A 23,603-nucleotide genomic window follows, 5' to 3' on the forward strand; every position below is an offset into this window, starting at 1 on the left:
GCTGACAGGGTGGCCTCACCCTAGGCCGGCGCGGCCAGGGTCTGGCCCGCGTGGCCCTATGGTGTGGGGCCCCCCTGGCTCTCCTCCGACTCTCCTTCGGTGTTCTGGAGCCTTCCCGGAAAAATAGGAGGTTTGGCGTTGATTTCGTCCAATTCCGAGAATGTTGCCCGAACAGCCTTTCTGGAACCAAAAACAGCAGAAAACAACAACTGGCCTTTCGGCATCTCGTCAATAGGTTAGTTCCGGAAAGCGCATAATAATGACATAAAGTGTGAACAAAACATGTCGGTATTGTCATAAAACAAGCATGGAACATCAGAAATTATAGATACGTCGGAGACGTATCAGCCTTCCCACTGCATTAGGATGGCTAACTGATGCAATGTATCTATAATTTTTTATGGTCCATGCTTGTTTTACACTAATTCATATATGTTTTGCTTACACTTCGTTGCACTTCTACATGATTTCCGGCACTAACATATTAACAAGATGCCACAGTGTCAGTTTCCTATTTTCTGTTGTTTTTGTATTTCAGAAAAGTTGTACAGGACATATTCTCGGAATTGGACGAAACAAAAGGCGAAGTCAATATTTTACCGAAACGAAGACGAAGTCCAGAGGGGGGGTTCGAAGAGGCGCCACAGGGCGGCCAAACCACCCCATGGCGCGGCCTAGGCCTGGCCCGCGCCAAGGGGGGTCAGGGCCCACCAGGCACGCCACCGACCTAAATCCTCCGCCTATTTATACATCTTCTCGGGAAAACCCTGGATACCCGAGCCTCCATCCACGAAAAGTTTCATCGCGTTCGCCATCGCAGAACCCATCTTGGGGGGTTCTGAAGCTCTTCCCGGCACCCTACCGGAGGGGGAAATCATCGCCGGAGGCATCTACATTGCCATGCCCGCCTCCGAAGTGATGCGTGAGTAGTTCATCCCTGGACTATGGGTCCATAGTAGTAGCTAGATGGTTGTCTTCTCCACTTTGTGCTTCATGTATAGATCTTGTGAGCTGCCCTACATGATCAAGATCATCTTTATGTAGTCCTATATGTTGCGTTTGCTGGGATCCGATGAATATTACTATGTTGAGACTGGTTATATATTCATGTCATATGTTATTTGTAATCTTGCATGCTCTCCGTTGCTATTAGAAACTCTGGCCAAGTGGACACTTGTGACTCCAAGAGGAGGTATTTATGCTCGATAGTAGGTTCATGCCTCTGGTTTTCTGGGGGAGTGACATTACTAAGATTGTAGATGTGCTTTTGCTACTAGGGAGAAAACAATAATGTTTTATCCGAGGGCAATTCTATTGTTTACTTTGCACACATTATTTAATGAGATAGTCTGTTGCTTGCAACTTAATACTGGAAGGGGTTCAGATGATAACCTGAAGGTGGATTATTAGTCATACACCCAGTTGAATTACGGTCTATGTATTATGTTGTAATGCCCATATTAAATCTCATAGTAATCATCTTGTCATGTATTGATCGATATTCTATCAATTTCCCAGCTGTAATTTGTTCACCCAACATGCTATTTATCTTTATGGAGAGACACCTCTAGTGAACTGTGGACCCTGGTCCTGTTTCCTTTACTGATAAATTCTACTACAATCTTGTTATGTTTACTTTCTGCAAAAATCTCTTTCCACTAGATACGTCTAATTATTTGTGTTCAGCAAACCGGTGAGATTGACAACCACACTGCAAGTTGGGGCAAAGTACTTTGGTTGTGTTGTGTGCAGGTTTTACGTTGTTGTTGACGCCGGTAGTGCGCCCTGCCACTAGTCAGCCAGCAACACCTTCAGAAGTAAGGCCTTTCTCCTACTGATCGATTAAACCTTGGTTTCGTACTGAGGGAAAACTTGATGATGTGCTCATCACACCTTCCTCTTGGGGTTTCCCAACCACTTCCACAACAACCGCTAACAAGATCGTCTCGCGCTATCACCGAAGCACCATCACGACGAGTGAAGATTTTGAATATATTGCTCATAGCTCTAGAAGCAAGATTAATTGTTGGGCGGAAAAGAACCTCTCATATCTAGGAAAGGGGGCTCTTATAACATCCGTGATCCAAGCCAAGTCGACTTATAGTATGAGTTGTTTCCTTCTATCCAAAGGATCCTATCAAAAACTTACATCTCTCTCTGAAAAATTTGGGTGGAGTGGAAATCTAGATAAACTATCCATTGAGTTGATTGCGTGGGACAAATTATCTATCCCAAAGAATCAAGGCGGTATGGGTTTTCGTGATATGCATATTTTCAATATTGCCCTTCAGCGAAAACAAGTATGGAGATTGCTGACAAATCCTAATTCATTATGTGATCAACTGTTACTTGGTAGATACTGCTGTAATAAGAATTTGATGGATGCTCCAATTCCAAGGACTATGTTCAAGACATGGTGTGCCATTTTGGCGGGAAGAGAAGCTTTGAAGGACAACTTGATCGAAAGAGTGGGCTCGGGAGAGTCTATTGCTATTTGGGAAGACAAATGGATTCCGAAGAAACATTCTTTGCGGCCCATGGGCCGGCGAAGGGACACTGGTTTAACAAAAGTCAGCGGAATGTGCCCTTGGTTTGTAATCTGTTCTTCGCACCTGATGCGGATGAAATCCTAAAGATACATAGATCGAATTTTGGTGATGATTGGATTGCGTGGGCAAGGGAGAAATCTGTAAATTACTCTATACGTTCTGCTTATCGAGCAATAGTACAACCCCAGATGGTCCAAGATGCTATCATTGGTCAGGCAAGCTCCTCGGACAATGATGTAGAAGTCTGGAAAAGGTTATGGAAGGTTTATGTGGTTCCTAAAGTGCGTGTTTTTTTGGTGAAGAGTTCTTCGAGGAATTTTACCTGATTACGGGACTCTTACACGGTGGAATGTTATTGAAAATTGCGATTTGCAAAGCTGAGTCCGAAACCCTTATCGGGATTGACAGTGACAGGCCATGTGGTGGAAGTAAAATGAGCAATATGGAAATCGCTGGCCCAATAGGCCAACGCGTGGAATTACTCTCCGGGTCCGATACAGTCAAGAATCGAACGGCTATATATATGCCAACCTCGACGTAGACCTAGAGGCCACCATCTCCAAACTCGATCTATGCGATGGCGGCTGCATCGCAGCGCGAGTCACTTTCCGCAGAAGCAGGCCAGAGCGGGGCCGGCGTGGTGCTTCCCTCCGTCGAGGCCGCCGCCGTCAGCGGCGCGGGGAAGATGGCGTCAGCGCAGTGCCCGATCTGCATGGAGGAGCTGGCTGACGGCAGCGCCATGCCCTTACCCGGCTGCTCGCACGCCTTCCACAGCGGCTGCATCCGCGAGTGGTTCAACAGGGCGCCGACGCCGACGTGCCCGTCTTGCCGGCGAGACATGACGAAGCAGCGTGCGTACATGAAGGTCCAGGCTATAATCGACTCGCACCAGAAAAGGATGAACGAAGAGGCGGCGGAGACAGCCGCGGCGGCTACGCCAACTGTCCAGCGGCTCCGTCGGCGGCTACGTCGCGCCGATCCACTGGGCGTGCGGGTGCGCCGTGTTGCGCCGCCCCCATCAAACAGCCAGCGACAGCGGCTGGTCTGGCCGGCCGGAGTTCACTTGAGCCCCGTGGTGTTAACCCCGCGAGATGATGCACCTCTGTTTCAGTATGTAAACTCAACGCAGTAGGCCCGTCCGGCGTGCGCGTGTCCATTGATGTGGATGTTGTGCCCTGTTGTTGTTTTGTTCGTGTAATTTACTTGTACTATACCTTATGAGCATACAAAGTGAGTCTTTGTCTGGGTGCGTGCGACACCGTGTAGCAGACAAGATCGATCCCACACCAACACGGTACCTGATAGCTACAGCTTCCAGCAGATCCCGGCACGGTGGAGGAGGCCAGCGATGTAGTAGTGACAAAAGCTCTTGGCAGTACGTTGTTGTCAAGGTCGTGCACGGAAGCCTGACGATGGTGATGTTGCTATACTTAATTACCAGTGTCGTTGAGGAAGCCGTCGAAGATGCCGGACGCTGCCATCACGTGCACCCCCATCGCTTTCATGCCGATCCACCATAGCACCACGCAGACTCACCACATCGACCTGAGAAAGATTTAAGGTTTGGACAATTCAATCGAGCTGAAGCTGTTAACTGTAATACGAGGTCTACTGTGGGTGTCAGCTAGACGTCTTTGTTGCCGGTTTAGATCCTGGATGTTTTCTTTTCCTACAGTTATTTTGTTTCGTGCTGTTTTGTTCACGCAAAAATACAAGAAATGGCTTGCAGAATTGAAGATAAAAGAAGTACACTGTACTAGGAAGTACTATAGAGAGAGCACTGCCAGCGTTGGGTCAGGTCGATGTAACTGAGCGTGTACAATTGTTTGTTCAGAAAACCGTGACAACTCCAAAGAATAAGAGATCCAAAACTAAGTGCCAAATTTGAAAGCTCAGTTTTGAAAACAGAGAAGTAAAATCATTTAGAACTCTAGGACAGACGACAAAGAAATCACCAAATAAACATTTAAGTCTTATAAATATCCAGCCAACATGAAAACACTTTACTATCTCAAATTAGTTGCAACCATTAAGGGCGAACTCAACTATATATGGTAGAATCATCATAAGCACAAGTCAATTACAACCCGCGTAAATAGTTCTTGACGTAAACATATTTCTCTTTTATGGAGATGTTGAAAGAACTCAAGAATAAAATAGGACGTACTATCATGAGTGAGAACACTATTGTCACAAACGACTATATATAAAGGTGCATCACAAGATTCAAAAAAAAGTTGTTTGTGTGATCACAAAGTTAGTTTTATTGAAATGTTCATCATAAGATCAAGACAAATTATCAACAATAATAGCATTTTGAATGAGGGAACTAATATCATCCTTGGAAGGTATGGTGAGGGTGGATGACTAGCTAGGGTCTTCCTTCTTTTTTTCCATTAGTTTATTCATTCGCTTTCTACTCTTTTTCACTTTCTATAGTCTTGTTTTCATTGTCTCCCTCCTTGGTTGTGCTTATTGGGGCATACTTACTATGGCGTTGATGAACCTCTCATTATAAGAAGTACCATAATCATTATCACTAGCTTTCTAAGGCAGCAATGACCCTCTCGTTATAAGAAGTATCATAGTAATAAATAGCACTGGCCTTCTATGGAGTAAGAAGTATCGTTATCATTACCACTGAAATTTTCAATACAACAAACTTTCTACCTTTTCGTCATCTATATCAAGTTTATCATATCTCCCTTCTTGAAAACAGCCAGTTGCTCTTTCAACCTTAATATCACATTGAAAACAAAGATTGTTGTCTCGTTGTTGAGAAAAGCACCTTATACCATAAAGTTGGCACAGGCTAATAGAATGATTATTCAATAATTTAAATAAATTTTCATTTTCTTCCCTCTTTTAGAATAGAGATAACTCGGAAATATCTCAAAAGCTTGCCCATTGTACATACGATCACCCACAGAGGGTTGGGAAGCCCCCTCTAATTCATCCATAGAATTTTTGTTGGATTCTTAATTATGATAAATATAATTATATAAAAAATAGAACAAAAAATATTAATTACAAATAAAAATAAAATAAAAGGACAGACAAGAATAAAAGGTTAGCGCTACGCTCTCGGCTCCTTAGCCACATCGTGATAAAGTTGCTTGATCACTCACAAGTGCAAGTGATAGTTGTAGCTCAATGAAATGTGGAAGTAAGAGTATCAAATTGCATGAACAAAATGTTTGAACTTTATGCTCTAAATCTAGGTATGTTATTACAGATAACACATTGAGTAAACTAAATTAAACATGGTATTCCATGCACTAGTACAACGCCGACCAGATGATCGCTACCCGTTATCTTCGTAGATGTGTGTGTGCTGCCTGTATGTCTCTTGTATTCTTCAGCGAAAGACTTATTTGTGTGTGGCTGTGATGTGTGGGGCTTGTCGAAGCCAGAAACTTGTCTTGTAAGTTATGATGCTATTGTGGTTGCCGAATAGCTTTATTTATAAAGCCGGGCCTATGGCCTTATAAAATCGCCGTGCCCTGTACGTACTGCACACCAGCACGTTCCTCTTTAGCTACAGCTTCCAGTAGATCCCGGCACGCTGGAAGAGGCCGGCGAATTACCGCAGCGGCGCGTTCCTATTTGTGCCGATCTACTGCAGCGGCCCAAAGATGTAGTGCAGAGGCACACGACGTCGACCCGGGAAAGGTAGGTTTTTACAATGCAATCAAGCTGAAGTTGTTAAATGTCATACCAGTGTACTGTTTACTGAATCTGCAGTCAGATAGGCATCTTTATTGCAGGTTTAGATTGTAATTGTTCTATTTTTTTCCCTGTTGTTCTATTTTTTCTTCTGCTGTTTTTCACACAAAAATTCAAGAAAATGACTTGCAGAACTGAAGAAGGGAAGTACTAGGAAGCGGAGTATAGGGAACACAATGCCAGCGGTGCCCGTGGTAAGGCAGATGTAACTGAACGTCTACAATTGTTTGTTAAGCAAACGTTGGGGACTCCAAAGAATAGGCCATCAATTAAATCCGAAGTGCTAAAATTGACACTCCCTTTAAAATAGAGAAAAATAAAAGCATCTACGACTCTAGAACAGAGGACAAAGAAATCACCAAGTAAGATTTTAGTCTTACCTTCTTCCTATATGGATATCCGAAGTGTTCGCGTTGCATTATATAAGCTACGAAGTTGCTAGGAAAGATAAATGCCATCCAAAAAATGACAGATAGAGAGGAGGTTTACAAACATTAAAGTAACCATGAACATAGTCATGGGCGGATCCACCATCCCTCTAGCCTGGGCGGCCGCCCGGGCTTAGCGGTGGCGGCATGCCTAGTATCATATGGTGTTCTATAGCATTTTGTCCCAAAAAATGGCATGGGAGGCATGTTTGCCCAGGCTTCTAGAAAGTTCTAGGTCCGCCACTGAACATAGTCCTACTATTCTCTCTAAGAATAGTTGCAGGTGATGAAAGCATACTGAACAATATAACCACTAGAAATATGCAGCTTTGAAACTTTTTGCAAAAGTAGAGGATCCTTGAAATTCTCCAATCAATGTGAACACACTTTCCTCTGACAAAATAGCCGCAAGCATCAACGAAATTTAATCCTATTTCCCAATCAGTAGTGTCGGAAGAAATGGCGCGCCCTCGTTGCTCCGCGTATTGATCTAATCATACAGTGACACATTCACCCTAAGTGGTTGTTTGGTTTTATAAGTTTCAGCGGTGGGTTTATAGCAAACTGTCTTGACCTTATTTTTAAGAGAACCGGTTTTGCTAAATTTTCTGTTACTAATCAGGTCAAGGAAAACTAGGTTTGGGTTACAAAAGTGAAAAACTTGGCTGTCAAGTTATAATTGATTGCAGAATCATCAGATCGCAAGACAATTAGCAAATAGTCATTAACATAATCATACTTCTCTGAGATGAAGTTGGTGGAATTCAAGAATAAGGCAAGCCTATCATGAGTCAGAGATCTATTGTCACAAGTGAGCATATATAAAGGTGCATCAAAAAAATAGTTATCATTGTGGTCACAAAGTTAGTTTTATTCAAAAGGTTCATCATCAGAGCAAGGTAAATTATCAATAATTATAGCATTTTAAATTAGATAAGTACTATCATCTTTAGAATGTGAGGATGGACAGTTGCGAAACTACAGCACAATTGTTGGGCGGGCCAGCCCAAAGAAGACCATATATTTTTGCATTTTTGGGCCAAATTTTCTTCCCACTCTTCAATGATTTGGGCTGAGCTGGGCGGGCCATGGCCCAGTTTTGTTTCAACATAGGTCCGCCACTGAGGATGGATGATTCCATTATTCCTTCTCTTGTTATATTTGTTGTGCATTCTCTTCTACTCCTTTTCACTTTCTAGTCTCTTGTTTTCTTTGTCTCCCTACTAAATCATTACATTGGGTCCTACAAAATGTGAATACTTTCTGGGTCGTCAATGATCCTCTCGGTATAAAAAATAATCATAAGAGTTATCACAGCAATTTCCAATACAATATTTAAGGATTGGATGGCTTAATATTTTAAGGTCATGAGCCATAGCACCAAATTTCTACGTTTCCATATATCACAGAGCCCACCCTATAGGTTGTCATAATGGAAAAAAGTTGCTCAATCTGTTCAATATCAAGGTGGCCATGTATTTCCTTTTGGAAAGAGGCAGTTGCTCGTTCAACATTATTATCACATTGAAAACAAAGATGTTCATCTCACCGTTGATAGCAAAACCTTCTATACCATATACCATATATTCAATAGAGTCTTCTAGTATGACTATTCAACAATTTAGACAAAACATTTGATTTGCTTCCCTCTTTTAGACAACCGATAATTAACTCAGAAATAGCTCAAGAGCTTGCTCATTGTACATAGGTTCATCTATAGAGGGTTACGAAGACCCCTCTACTTCATCCTTAGTCACCTCCACGCGCACAGGCAGGGCCGACCCATAGGGCAGGGCAGAGGGGCCCTCGCCCCGGCCCTCATGAGCTAGGGCCTAGGCTCAAGATGACCTAAGTTGCAGCTTATCGTGCCTCCACTCTAACTTCTTTTATTCCAAAAAAATATTTTAACATTTACTTTTTAGGTCGTACAATTTGGAATAGTTATAGAAAATAAGAAGGCCCAAGCTGGAATTTACCGTGCTTCTACTCCAACTCCTTTTAACAAATCTTTTAATACATTTCTAAATAGTTTTTCCTGGTGACACAATTTCTCTTCGTCATTTTCAAATGTGCATAATATAATACCGACCTCATAAAATATTATGATTAATTCTAGAGCTACATACTTATATAAACATTTACACAAGCAGCTAGTGTTTGAAATAAGAGCTCGATCAATAGAAAAAAATAGTTTCAAATGTATTCACCGAGATTTCGAAGACCATGGATCTTTCAAAAGTAAATTTATTTATTTTGTTATTACATTACCCTAATATTTATCTTGTGCAATACTAATATCTTTGTAAGGGCCTATTGGATTGTGGCCAAAAGTTACCCTACCAATATTTTGGTCATGCCAAAACTTTGATCTTTGTTTGGATGGTTGCCAATTATTTGGCATGCCAGTGGCTATTTGGCCAATCTAGTTCACTTTCCTTGCATTGTTGGCCAACTCATGGGCAACCAAAAGGTCAACCAAAATTTTGGTTAGCCAAATATTTGGTGGAGTAACCATGGGCTAGAACTAAACATACCCTAAGTCTGACCAAGCGGCGAAGCTTGATGGGGATTGTTAAGGGGACAAGAACACCAATCATGCTTAAACTTTCTAAAGTAGGGGGCAATGGCCCCCTTCCCTAGAAAAGGTTTGTCACTGTGAACAAGGAGCCTTGGGGTGTGTGTGGATGATGCCCACACGAGCCTCGCCAAAACTTGGGTGTGCCAAATATTTGGCGGGCATTTTCGTCGCCGCTGTCTCGCCCGCGTATGGGCGTAAAAGTAAAGGCTGGACCAAATAATTGGCAGGGAATCGAAATCTTGGCTTCGAACCAAACGTACGCCCTGGCCCTCAGTCAACGCCAAGAAATTGGCTGGGCAGTTCCTGGCTGCCATCCAAACGTACCCTTGGTGTCGTTTTGCCCTAATGCCCCCGAAATCTATGGACCGGCCATGCACCCGGGCGCGGGGCGGTCCCTCTGGGAGCACCTAGGTTGTCGCCTTGTCGCCGCGGCCAGATAACGCAATCTTCGACTACCAATTCTATCCAGCAATCTGATGTGGGTTTTGTTTGTGTAGAACTTACTGATTTTGACATCTTCTTATGAGCATATGGTCGATCCCGCAAAAACTAAGGAAAACACGCACCGTTGCATCTTTGTTCGCTGCACGTACATCACAGTGCACACGTTCCTCGGTAGCTTTTTTTTATATCTCCTGCGGCTCCCCGAAAACGGGGCCGAGCTCCACTATCATTGATTGATAACTGAACAACAGCAAAGTTCAATCTTAGGTAGCAACATGATAAGAAACTACCGGGCTCCAGCGCCGCTCGGAGACTAAAGTTTGCACGATAGAGGTTTTGGAACTACAAAGGAACAACAACCTTATCTTTGCCGATATTTGAAGACTATCGAATGCTAACGTTCCTCGATAGCTAAAGCTTCCAGTAGATCCCGGCACGGTGGAAGAGGCCGGCGACGAGCGCCCAGAGCAGGATCTGTGCGACGAGGACATAGAGGAGGATGCCCACCCTGGTTGAGTGCCACACCCCCACGAACACGTGCTTCCTCACCCAGTAAACCTGCATCGCGCAAAATATTTATCAGCAGTTGCTGTCCATCGAGGTCGTGCACCGAAGCCTGAAGATGGTGATGTGCTATTCTTAATTACCAGTGTGTTGTTGGTCCCGTCGTAGTACCAGCCGTTGAGGAAGCCCTCGAAGATGCCCGCGGCCGCCATCACGTAAACCAGCATCGCGTTCATGCCGATCCACCGCAGCGGCTCGAAGATGTAGCGCAGATTCAGGACGTCAACCTGGGAAACGTTGTGTCAGGTTTGGAGAATATAATTGAGCATTCCTCTGAGTCAAACAGAATTCTTTAATGTCATGAGACTGAATGTGCTATTTACTGAATCCAACGTCAGCTAGGGGACATAATCGCAGGTTTAGATCAATACTGATCTATTTTTTCCTCCTGCTGTTTCCACACAAAAAATCAATAAACAGGTTGTAAAACTAAAAAGGACTTACAAGGAAGTACAATATGGAGAACACGATGCCAGCAGCACCGGCAGTCACGCAGATGTAACTGAATGAGTACAGTTGTTTGTTCAGAGGAATTGCTGCAAGGAAATGTGAAACAACCAGGTTTAGACATGCGAGGAGAGGAAACATATATACATTAGTCCTTTTTATGTACTATGATTTTACCATGTGAAAAGTGCAAGATGATTCCAAGAACAAGGAGAGCTATGCCCAGGGCCAGCCACTGCTTTAGCCGGTCCATGTGACTCTGAAATTCCAGGAACAAAAAGACATGGCAAGATGAGGTTCCAGTCTCTGTTCTCACCACCATATAAGTGCTGCTGAACTTTGAGGCAAGATCACCTTCATATGAACAAGCACATGTCCATAGTGTACCCCGATGACCGTACTTAACACCGCTGAAAATGAGCTGCAAATTTCACAAAAGAAAGTCTCAACAGTCTGTACACAGGAAATCTCTCCTTGACCTGTGACAAAACCACCACCTTAGTAACCCTTCAGGTTCAAATGGTGAGGCACACCATGCTGGGGCATCCTTTTTAAAAGGTCCCTCGTGTGGAGAAACATCAGTGCAAGCCTGCATACTGTTTGTTAATACACGTTTGAAAAAAAATGTTATGTTAAGAACAAAACAAGATTTTGCTGTGAAACAATACATACCCAGTGCCTCCTCCATGCAGGTTTCTGGTACAAGTGATTGATGCCGAGAACTTTACGGTCGATGTAACCTACAGCATTGCAAGGAGGGCTCGTATCTCCCCTTGTACCACACGTCACCTAATCATTAGGGAACACTGTAAATGAGTCGCAACTATCACAAAACTGATTTGACTGTATACTGAAACCAGTTTTGAGTAATTTATTAGTATACTGAAATCAGCTCACTATCACCAAACCAACATGAAAGCATGAACCTACAAATAGCGAAATTATACTGCGCTGCTGAAATGTAATATGTTTAGCTTGTCATGGCAAAATTGGTGAAGAATGGCAGGGATCTTGAGCTAGCACGGTGAAATGTGTGCAAAATCAATTTTCAGTATCTTGTTTTTAAAGGTGTAGTACCACGTATAGGAACTTTGTACGAATTACTTAAAATGTAAGAGCATTTATATGCACACAAGAGTAACTGACAGCAACAATAATTTCACAAGAAGAAATATATGTAAAATTTCACATACCGTTAAAACTTTGCCGTAGTTTGGGCTGTCAACATTTCGCACTCTGAACTCCCAGTCCGGAACGTAAATCCCGTAAACAAGGGACAAGTAGATCAAAAGAATGCAACATGCAACAATCCTTGTAGACACGCAGACCCATAATTAGTATGTGGAAGCAGCAATCTTTCACAACTCGGATGACACATCAAGGTTTGCAAATATACCACTGGGAAAGGTACAGCCTGAAAATTGAGAAGCCTGAACTTGACAGATCCTGAACCCTGGCATCTTTTGTTGCAATTTCTATGACCGCAACTACCAAATATGCAAGGGCAATCCTCTGAAAGAGCAAAGAAAAAATTCAATCCTCGGCACATGGATATTTCACTCAAATGTTAAGAAGTGGGTTACATACCTGAAGAATACCACACCATCTTATGTGCTTCATGTCAACTCCATAAGCCAGGTCATCTGGAGCATGGGAGTAACCACCTGAATATGGTAACACATTGCTAATATGTTACTTTTCCACTTCATTTGCGGAAAAGAAAATACAGAACTGGACGTTGGTCCTAAATGAGTGAGACACATATGCTTTTTTGCAACTGGACAAATTAAGGAGCTAATTTGGGTGTAAATGAAACCTTGAAGCAAGATCCCCCAGAAAAGTAGCTTCACTGTCCTTAATATTACTCGCCTCACAGCCCGACCGCGGTCTGGAATTCTCTGCATGTTTGTTTGAATGGTGCGACCGGCCGTTATAAATCATGGAGAAACTTGATAAATCAGCTAGTCATTGCAGTCTAAAACCACAAGTGAGTATAATTCAGAGTAGAAGAAGGAATGGTCGGGCATGGAGGCAGAATTCAGATAATAAAATGATATGCCATATTTGGCTCAGCATTTTTCTGAATCAGTTTTGACTGGTGGTTACACTCAAAAGGGAGAGAAAGTTATAATAGGACTCGGTGTACAACTGTACACTCTGTGGGAGAAGGAAGTGGAGCGAACCTTGAGGGAGAGGGGAATGGCCATGCCGACGATGAAGAGGAAGAAGGGCATGGCGAAATCGGCGAGGTTGCAGCCGTTCCACGGCGCGTGCCCAATGACCGGCCACTCGCCGCCGGCGCCGTCCACCAGTATCATCAGCTGCAGCACGCACCAAAACGAGCGCTCCCGGTCATGCACAATCCGCACAAACACACGAAGATGAAGTTAACTTCATAACTTGCACAGCATGACGTACAGCGACGGCGAGGCCACGGAAGACGTCGAGGGAAGCCACCCGCTTGCTCCGGCGAGGCGCCTTACCGTCTTCGACATCTGGCATCTCATGGACCGGGGAAGTGGCACGGTGGCGGCCAGGGTCCTCCTCGGCGGCCACGCCCACACCGTGCCGCTTGGCGACGCTCTGGCCGTCGGCCATCCCAAATCGTGTCACTGCTGCAAACGACGATGGAGAGATGGATAAGAAGAAGAATATGAGGAAGATTCCAAGGAGAGGGACTCACAGAATGGGATATGAGAAACAGAGGAAAGGAAGCAGAAAACAACAGCTCTCGTTTTCTCTGATGTCGCTAGGCCGGCGAGAGCCACATCACTGGTTAATTTTTTTTTGCGGAAAACCCCAGATCTATTAACGAATCACAGCAGTACAAAGGACCTCAAAAAAACAGAAAATTACAGCCCAGTCCCTGAACCACTCCTCTGTTCTACAGCAACACTTCTCCATCCAGATGAACGAGAAATGCAGTGTTAAACAAAGCGAGGCGCAGGCCCCTGACGAACATATGGGAGCCTTGTGCAGATCAGCAACTCTGCTGATAATGGAGGATAATTAAATATTTTTGTAGAGGAGACTTCTGAAGATCATTTAGTACGAGATACTGTATTTTATAGAGTGCACCGAAAGCATTCGTACGTGATACTGTATTTTATGCTTAATCTTTTAATCACATAAAATCAGCCTACAAACAGCACATGTCTTGCACAACAAGAATAGCAAGATCAGGTCGTGATTCAGTTAGAGATATTGACAATATCTAAACAATAACTAGGCTATCTTATAGTATCTGTTAACAGCTTGATTTAGGACGAAACTTTTTTTTTCCGAAGAGGCTAGAGGCTACAAAAGTAAAGTTAACAACTTCCTTGAATCAATATAAAATTACACATAAGTTCATGGAGAAATCAAAGTCGTCTCCCCTTGCACTCGCCTGTGGTGCACCGTGAGCGAAGTTTTTTTTTGAACGAACCGTGAGCGAAGTTGATTGTTGCCTCCGAACAACGCCGTAGGACATCAACCTTGCCGCTGCCTTTAACGACACGATTAGATCGCTTGCCCTCTTCGAGATCCCCCTTCTTGACAGGCTCTACACCTAGTCGAACAAAAGGGCCTCGCCGGTGTTGGCTCGCCTAGACCGTGCTCTGTTCAACCAGGCGTGGAACCTGGCCCTCCCCAATTCCTCCCTCTCCTCGCTCCCTCGCCCCACATCCGATCATGTCCCCATCCTCGTTACCGCTTCCACGAAAATCCCCCGTCCTTCATGCTTTCGATTCGAAAACGCCTGGCTGTTGAACCCTCTGTTCCTTCCCTCCACCCTCCCCGCCTGGACCAATGCTGCTGGGAATTCGGATGCTGCAGGTGACCTTGCCGCTCGCCTCAAAGCATTCCGCAACGCCGCCAAGGTCTGGAAACGCTCCCACCTTTACAACCCCCAATACCAAAACAACTGCTCCTTCTTGATTGACTTGCTTGACTTGTTCGAGGAAGGCCGTCCTCTTTCGGACGACGAGCTCTCGCTGCGTGTGCTTTGCAGGTCAACCTTGGAGCGCCTGGTCCTCGAGCGTGCTGCTCATTGGAAGCAGCGCGGGAAGTTCCGTGCTGTTGTGGAGGGAGATGAGAATTCACGCTTCTTCCACGCTCGTGCCTCGCAGCGACTGCGGCGGAACACGATCCGCTCCCTCGACGTCGACGGCGTCGCCTTGGTAACGCACGACGCCAAGGCCGCTGCCCTCCACTCCTTCTTCGGCGAGCTGCTCGGCCGCTCCTCCGACACTTCCTCGGCTTTTGACGTCGTCGAGCTCTACCACGGTTGCCCTCGGGTCAACGGCGGTGACCTGGTTGGGCCCTTCACGAGCGCGCCGGGCCCTGATGGGCTTGGGCCCAGCTTCTACAAGGCCGCTTGGTCCATGGTTGGCCCGTGCGTGCTTCGGCTTTTCGAACAATTCCACTCCCGCGCGCTCGACCTGGAGAGGATCAACCGATCCCACGTCGTGCTCCTGCCCAAATCCCAGGGCCAGCTGTCGCCGAGCTCCTTCCGCCCGGTTTCTCTGCAGAATTGCAGTGTCAAAATGCTCTCCAAGGCTCTCACCATTCGCCTCCAACAGCAGATCGGGCAGCTCATCGACGCCGACCAGACAGGCTTCCTCAACGGGCGGAGCATTGCGGAGAACTTCGTTTTCGCCACCGAGCTGGTGCAGACGTGCTTTCGCCGACGCGCACCATGCGTTGTGCTCAAGCTCGACTTCGCCAAGGCTTTCGACTCGGTGAGCTGGGACAGCCTGCGGTCTGTGATGCTCGCCCGCGGGTTCCCTGAGCTATGGTGCGACTGGATGGACCTGCTTCTCTCGTCTTCGCGCTCGGCCATCCTCCTCAACGGCGTCCCGGGGAAGTGGATCAAAATTATGCGCGGCCTGCGGCAGGGGGATCCTTTATCCCCCTACCTGTTCATGCTGATGGCTGACGTCCTCCAACGGCTTGTGCGTCGTGATGACACTCTGCAACACCCACTGGTTGATGGCGTGCCCTGCCCCGTCCTCCAGTACGCGGACGACACGCTCATCATCCTCCGCGCGGACGGTGCTGCGGCGCGCCGCCTCAAGCTCATCCTTGACCAGTTTGGTGACGCGACCGGGCTCAAGATCAACTTCCGCAAAAGCACGCTTGTTCCCATGCACGTCGACGGCGCTGTGCTCACGGAGATCCAAGCCGCTCTCCAGTGTCGGGTTGAAGGATTCCCCCAGACCTACCTGGGTCTGCCGCTCTCCGCCGACAAACTCCGGCTCGCCGACTTTGCGCCCCTCATCGCCAAGGTCGACCGCTACCTTTCGGGATGGCGGGCCCTTCTCCTCTCCCCGGGAGGCCGCCTGGTACTGCTAAATTCCGTGCTGGACGCCCTTCCCACTTTCGCCATGGGCGCGATGGAGCTCCCTCCTAGCGTGGTCACCGCGTTGGACAAGCTTCGCCGTGCCTTTCTTTGGGCGGCTGCTGACCGTGTGACGGGCGCCAAATGCTTAGTGGCCTGGGACGTTGTGTGCCGGTCCAAGGAGGAAGGAGGGCTTGGGGTGCGCTCCCTCCATACTCAAAATTGTTGCCTCCTCACCAAACTCCTGCATCGGCTCTTCGCCAACCCTAGTGAGTCGTGGCCGCGTTGAGTTTGGGCCACTCTCTCCTGCACCCCCCTGGACGACACGGCTCGCCGCTCATCGGCTCTCTGTGGGTCTCACTGGACTTCTCTCCTGCGGCTGCTCCCTCTCTACCGCGCCATTTCGCGGGTGCAGCTGGGAGACGGAGCTCGGACCTCCATTTGGCACGACCATTGGCTGCCGCGCGGCGCCCTCTCCGCGACTATGCCTGAATTGCTCTCCCACTCTACTGCCCCCTCGGCCACGGTCCAGCAGGTTCTCCACGCCGGGCTTGACTCCCTCCTGGTGGCTCGTCTCTCGTCCACGGCGGAGCGTCAACGTGGGGAGCTAGTGGTGCTTCTTGGCTCCATCCACCTGTTTACGACGGCGGACAGACGCACTCTCCCTCTGTGCGCCCGCGAGGGTGGGCGCCTGAAGACTGGCGCGCTATACAAACTCTGCTCTGACGGCGGCGTCCGCGACGAGAACGCCACCTTTGTCTGGCACAACTCCGCCCCGCCTCGGGTCAAATTCTTCGCGTGGCTGCTGGTAAAAGGGCGCATCCAATGCCGCTCAAACCTGCTCCGTAAAGGGATTCTGGAGGAGGACGGCAGCCGCTGCCCCATCTGCGATGCCCACCTTGAGACTCCTGCTCACATCATGTTCCACTGCAGCTTCGCTCGTCAGTTTTGGGCTGCTCTCGGCTCTCTCCCCCCGTCGCCGACGATGCCACGCTTGCCGTGGCCTCGGTCTGCCCGTTGCCGGCCATGGCTCCTGCTCGCTCGGCCTCAACTCTTCGCCTCCTGTGCTCTGGCACTTATGGAAACACAGGAACAACGTCGTCTTCGAAGGCCTCTCCCCCTCACTCTCCTGGATACGCAAGCGCTGCCGTGATGACGCTACTCTCTGGCGGGCTCGGCTCCCCCTTGATCACCGCGCCGACGTCGATCTGTGGCTCACTTACCTACCCCCTGTCCGATTGTAAACCCTATGAGACCATCCCCTTGCGTTGGATGGGTCTCCCCTCCCCATGTAAATCTGCTACCCAAAAACTGGGGTTTTTCACCCCTGTCCTTGTGACAAAAAAATGAGAAATATATTCAGGTGGGAGCTTTGCTCTCCCCGGTGAACACTCAAAAAAAAAAAAAAAAAACGTTGTCGACGCACCTGCAATGGTCGGAGTCAAAAGACGCCGTGAAAGAGCAGACCGTCCTGACGAGTGATATCACAACAACACCACTTGACAGACAGGCCACTCGCGCCGTCGCGTGGAGCCAATGAGTCGCGTGCCGCCGCGACCTTGCCCAACCATTCCCACATGCCGAATGATTGGATAACTGGACAGTGACTACCCGTTTGGAGCTACCTAGAGCTTGGACATGGGACTGATTCTGATCCTCGTCATCGTTTTCGATTGACAACAAACTACTGATTCGGGAGAAAGCAACAATTTACTGAACCACTAGACTGATTTAGGGCCTACAAGAAAGAAGACATTGAACAAATCATGCGAGATGGCATGTATGGTGATAAACGCCAGCAGAAACAACCAAACAAACGAACGAATCGGCACTGGAAAGCAGCGTGCCCAGGGTTTTACTGCGGCTGCGACTGCGAGACGATCTTGGCGACGGCCAGCGCCGAGATGGGCGACAGGCTCAGCGCGCAGAGGCTCTCCCAGGCCGCGTCCACCGCCGACTTCTCCTCCTCCTGCTCCGTCTCCTTCCCGGCGGCGGCCACGGCTGACTCACCCTCCTCCTGCTGTTCCTGCCCCTTCTCCTTCTCCTTCAGGGCTGCCTCCTTGCAGAAGGCGGCGTGCGTCGAGCTCACGATGCTCCGGGCAGCCTCGCGCGCCTCCGGCAGCCGGTCGTTGAGCAGCTCCGCGGACACCTGCAGCAGCGCCGACAGCCCGAAGTCCTTCATGGTCTCGATGTCCTGCATTTTAAACAAACACCTCGTGAGCACCTTCTCCCCGCATCACATTTTCCCAACGAACAACCCATTCCGGCCAAGTAGTTGCAGCTGCCATACCATCCTGGCAACGCAGTGCGCCATGGCGACGGCGGCCTTGGCCCGGACCCTGAGGTTGGCGTGGTGGACGTACGCCTTGAGCTTCCTGAGCAGCGGCAGGGGCGGCATGGACGTGGCCATGGCGCGCATCGCCTTCTCCGCCTCCTCCGCCACGAACCGCTTGTCCTGCGACGCCTTGAGCAGCAGCTGGAGCAGCAGCTTGTCGAAGGCGTCCGCGGAGGCCGAGGAGATGAGGTTGCCGAAGGCGTTGAACACGTCCGTGCAGGCCATCACCGAGGTCTTGAGCACCGCGCTGCGCGGGTTCTTCATCGTCTTCACCACCGCCAGCACCACCTTCTCCCTGCAAGAACGATTAAAGCGAGTCAGTTCAGATCCAGTTGGGGATTTCGTTAGAACAAAAGACCAGACGAACAGAGAGAGGTGAACATACAGGATCGGGGCGAGGAGCGCGGGGTGGTGGATGGCGAGGCGGCGGGCGTCGTTGAGCGCCTCGCAGACCTTCACCCAGTCCTTGGAGTCGATCTCCGCGACCAGGCCGGCGGCCCGGGCCTTGGGCCCGGCCACCGGCTGCAGGTCCTCGGAGCGGACGTACTCCACGGCCTGCTCCACCGCCGCCGGCGACGTGGGCTTGGCCTTGGGCGCCGCGTTCTCGTCGTTGCGCTTCTTGCCGCCGCCCTCACCGGGGAAGGCGGCCACGGCGGCGACGGTGGGCGCCGACAGCTTGGCGGTCTTCTTGGGCCGCTCCGACACGGCGGCCGGCAGCGTGTTGTCGAGCGCGCGGAGGGCCATGGTGGTGGATCGAGAGAGATTTCTCGCCGCTGCTGGATGGAGAATTGGAGATGGGGAGAGGATTGACGGAAGATTTGGAGGAAGAGGGCGGCGTCGGGATTTTAAATATGGGCGGATGGGGCGGCTGCAACGGCTATACAGTAAGAAAGATTCAAACTCGCGAGTGAACGTTGGGAGATGCTCCGTGACCTGGCTTTGGTAACCTTTCTGCCGTTACCAGAGGAAAGTTCGGTCCGCAAATTTTGCATCGTACAGAAACAAACACGGAAGAAAATGTTGGGCCGTGAGATCTGCAATTTATTGACACGACAGTGGAGTAATGTTCGTCGTTTGAAAAGGAATTAAATGGTGGGTCCATTATTAACTGCAAGAAAATTTATCACCGGATAATTCTAAAATAATGATCACGAGATAACCGGGAGAAACTCCAAAGAATGCTAGTCCGGGATCCTGACAGTTGCTGCTGGTGAAGTTGTGCCGCCTGTCTCCATACTCCACAGATTTCTAGATTCACCGAAAAGAGCACAAATATTTTGGCAAGAGCGAAACCTTCTGGGAGTTCGTTAGACCAACAGCAAAACCTTCAAAGAGCTTCTAGTTCATAAACATAAAAGGTCGTTCGGCATTGCTTACATCAAACCTGACTCAGCATAGTTCAGCTACAGAAATTTTACATCTCTCTAAGACAACTATCGGTGTCCTGTTCATTCATACTAGCTCCTAAACTGCAAGCGCATGAAGAAAACAAAATGTATCTAAATTCATGTCGGCGTCATTGTCCTCAAAACTGTACAAAGGGAGAGTCATCGGGCACGTAAACATGGCCAAAGTCAAGCGGTGCTCCATCTGGGCATCGCATTGTTGCCCTGAGCTTCCCGCCAGACGCTGAACACAGTCGATTGATCCAATTGCCGGTAGCCTTCCTCCATGAACCTACCATTCTTGAACAAGCCACGTGCAGCAAACCCCATGAGCTCAGACGCATCCGCGTGACGACTGAACCAGTGTGGAATGCCAAGGTTGGAAGGTATGGCTGCAGTTGGGACTGGAGGGACGCTTTGTTCCTCAAGGTGCGGTTCAGGCTCTGCTTGCTTCGGTGGAGAGATGCTTTGTTCCGCCATCAGCAGCTCATGCTGGACTTGCTTTGTTGGCAGCTCTTGCACTGAGGAATGTTCTGCTGATGGCAACATGCTACCTACGCCAAATGTATCCCAATCAACCTGCTGCCACACCCTGCATCCCTCGTTTACTGTATTGTCTGTCTGCCGGTTTTGGAGCTCAGCCCTATGCTCTGCTGCCAATCTGTCAACTTTGACCTTCAGTTGCTGCAGCTGCTGCCCAATCCTCTCTGATGCTTTATCATACAAGATGCCTCTAGAGATATGTTGGGTGTCATCACTGCTGTCGGCGATCAGGTCATCAAAGTTGATTGGGTCACCAACAACCACAATCACCTAGAGAATATAATAAGTACCTTTAGAGATCAACTAAACTGAATGAGAAGAAATACTAATTGCATCAGTTCATGTAGGTACCGTTTTGCCTGTTCTAGGGATACGTTTTCCAACAGGCATTATGTCCTGCATCCCAGTATGGACAAATGGGACAACAACCGGTAGGCTGTCAGCGTCCATTACCAATCTGGTAAGAAAAAATAAGGAATTAGATGGGTCAACCTATGGCAAAAAAAAGCATCAACTCTTAACACCCAAGGTTCTAAAAAACTGTACATGTTTACCAGAATGCAGATTTGTTATGTGTTAAGCAGTGTTTTTTTAATAGTACATAACAATGAACTGATCTTCTAACCTTCCAACACCTCTCTTGGCAGGAGATATGGTTTTCCCTCCATCCCTTGAACGACTTCCTTCCGGGAATATATGAACCCATCCACCGTTGTTAAGTTTTGAGAGTGCCATATCCATCCCCTGAACAGAGAGAAAAGGGAATTGTGAATTAACAGAAATATTGCATCAGTTCCAAAGATTTATCCAGGCAATACACTGCATCAACTCTATAGAATGGATGAACCCGCTAATGCCTCAAGACTACTTCACACAGGTAAAAAGCAGGAAAGATGACACAATGAGTTGCAGTAAGACCTAAGTATTTTTTAGCACCAACACAGACAGCCCTAGCATTTTCTTCTGAAAGCTCAATCATGTGTGGAACTAGATGTTACAGGTACTAGCTAGACACTTTGGTCCAAATAAAATGACACTAGTATTCCCCAAACATATAGTCGCATGTCAGGTATGTAAGTTGATGCCCTTTTTACACCAAATTGATGGTAGGAACAAAAACTGAGTTAAGCAAAGCCCAGTGAGTAGCACTATGGTAGCATTTCCAGAAAGCCCTAGCATTTTCTTCTGAAAGCTAGGTCATGTGCTAGCTCTTGACACTTTGTTCCAAATATAATTATACTAGTATCCCCCAAACATATAGTTGCATGTTAGCTATGTAAGTTGATGGCCTTTTATACTGCTACATAATTGATGATAGGAACAAAAACTGAGTTAAGCAAAGCCCAGTGACCAGACCATTAATCAACAAACTAAAGATCATTTTCTTACAACTTGTATATCATGATTCCAAGAATAAGATCATTACAAAAAAGAAATCCTTGAATAAACTGACCTATCAGTACTAAAATTTGAATGGTGATCTACAAAACACATGTTTGATAGCAATAACTTAGAGAATCTACCAGATAACCAAATGTATCTCAAGTTTGATACCTTTTGGTAGATGCCTTCACCACGAGAAACAGGCAACACCTTAACAGACCTGAAGAATGTAGATAAAACTGGATTTGTGAAGCAACGGTCAGTAGCACATAATGTCCATCTCAGCTTTTGCGCTTCCAGCATGATAGATGGTGGCAGAAGAGACGCAATTACAAAGGGGTCATCCATAGCAGCCACGTGATTGCTGACCTGACATTACGAACAAGACAGAGCACAGAGCAGTGTAACTAAAGAATGCACAGCAGAGAGAAGATCCAACAATATGTCATGCGATATAAATTATACTACGCCATACCGTTAATAGAGGCTTCCCTTTAGGTCTCTCCTTTAATGCCTGCTGAAGTTTCTCCGCGCCATAAATCTGCAAATCTTCATGATTTAGACAACTGGCGATAATAATACACCCGCAAGAAAAATAATTGTGTACATGTGATCCCTCTTGAGATGCAATACCTGGACAGTGTTGAGGCCATGCATGAAAATATGGCAAGCGTTGCCAATGAGAGGAACTGCCAGTGCTTGAAGCGAGCGCATAATAACAGAGTCTTCAAGCCCATCAATTTCTTTGCCCACTGCAGTCAGTAAGAGATGCTGAGTTACAAAATAGTAAAGATAGCTTGGTAGAATCTCGTCCTTTTTCCCTTCTTTATTCTAGGAGCACGTCAAGGAGTAGTAACAGGGTCCATCATGAAATTTATAATTTCAGTAGGCTCAATCATTTACTTATGTAGTCAGTTGTGCCAGAGGAGTATGCTCATGTTAGTCACGGCTGATTAACACTGCAGATACAGATACCACACATACCAAAACTAGTCACATTACACGAATACTAAGCAATGAATTTTGGCATAAAACTGGCCAATAGCATCAGCTGATACTCGTCACTGGTTTCGATGTTAAACCTAAACTCACAAGGACCACCGTGGCGAGCATTTTAGCAGAATAACGAAGAACTTCTGTACCTTTCTTCTTGTAGAATCTCATAGCGCTAGACGAGGGCTTCACCGCCACCGCGCCATCAGGAGCCGCGGCGGAGCCCTGGTCCTGCTGCTTCTTGTCCCGCTGCACCAGGGCCCGGACGCGGTCAGACCACTGGCGGACGGCCTCGGATGCGGCGCGGCCCTCGGGCCTGCGCCACAGCCAGCGGCGGTCCACGGGCGCCACGCGGAACCTGTTGCGGATCTGGAGCCCCACCGCGCGGACCCCCTCCGCCCACGGCACCCCGCCGCCGGCCGCCATTGGAGAAGGGTTTGGTCTGGAGGTCGAGGCTACCTAGCTACTCCGGTAGGTTGTTTCGATCCGGGCTTGTGTTATCAATCTAATCGTGTAAATCAGACGAAACTAATCCTGGCTGCTCCTGCTCTTGGGGAGGAAGAAAGGGTGGGGCCCACGCGCAGTGGGGCCCGGCTGGAATGGAGGGGTTGGGCCCGGTGGCAGGGAGAGAGTGGAGGGGCTGCGTGTGCTTCCGATAAGAGCATCCCCACTCGTTGGCGCTCCCCACGCCCAAATCCGGCGAAATTTTCGTCCGGATTGGATGAAGTTTTGGCGTGGGGAGCGCCGAAGTTCCAGCCGTCCCCCCGGCAGGAAACCCCCAACCTCGACCATTTGACATATTTCAAACAAATTCAACATAAAATTTAACAAGTTCGGCAAACAAGAGGACGAAAATTGCTGAAACAAATTCGGCGATAACAGTACAATGTTTAACAAGTGCTGAAACA

General features: G+C 47.8%; 2 protein-coding genes across 2 annotated transcripts; both read right to left on the reverse strand.

The window, feature by feature from the left end:
- Positions 1–9,958: 9,958 nt before the first annotated feature.
- Positions 9,959–19,212, reverse strand: LOC127340286 (uncharacterized). Its single transcript, XM_071827638.1, has 18 exons — positions 18,777–19,212; positions 18,347–18,686; positions 17,915–18,250; positions 15,635–16,063; positions 14,820–15,241; positions 13,155–13,416; positions 12,920–13,057; positions 12,553–12,634; positions 12,324–12,400; positions 12,133–12,248; positions 11,930–12,047; positions 11,409–11,525; positions 11,234–11,325; positions 11,091–11,157; positions 10,914–10,995; positions 10,734–10,825; positions 10,373–10,516; positions 9,959–10,283 (listed from the first exon to the last, which is right to left on the reverse strand). The coding sequence occupies exons 1-18, from the start codon at positions 19,133–19,135 to the stop codon at positions 10,137–10,139; spliced, it is 3,420 nt and encodes a 1,139-aa protein (XP_071683739.1). The 5' UTR covers positions 19,136–19,212; the 3' UTR covers positions 9,959–10,136.
- A 486-nt stretch (positions 19,213–19,698) lies between these two features.
- LOC127345519 (uncharacterized) lies at positions 19,699–23,181 on the reverse strand. The gene is made up of 7 exons (XM_051372002.2): positions 22,845–23,181; positions 22,336–22,454; positions 22,178–22,243; positions 21,874–22,071; positions 20,945–21,063; positions 20,671–20,776; positions 19,699–20,589 (listed from the first exon to the last, which is right to left on the reverse strand). The coding sequence occupies exons 1-7, from the start codon at positions 23,119–23,121 to the stop codon at positions 19,966–19,968; spliced, it is 1,509 nt and encodes a 502-aa protein (XP_051227962.1). The 5' UTR covers positions 23,122–23,181; the 3' UTR covers positions 19,699–19,965.
- Positions 23,182–23,603: the final 422 nt, after the last annotated feature.

Source organism: Lolium perenne, chromosome 3 (genome assembly GCF_019359855.2).
Source record: "Lolium perenne isolate Kyuss_39 chromosome 3, Kyuss_2.0, whole genome shotgun sequence".
Classification (NCBI taxonomy): Eukaryota; Viridiplantae; Streptophyta; class Magnoliopsida; order Poales; family Poaceae; genus Lolium; species Lolium perenne.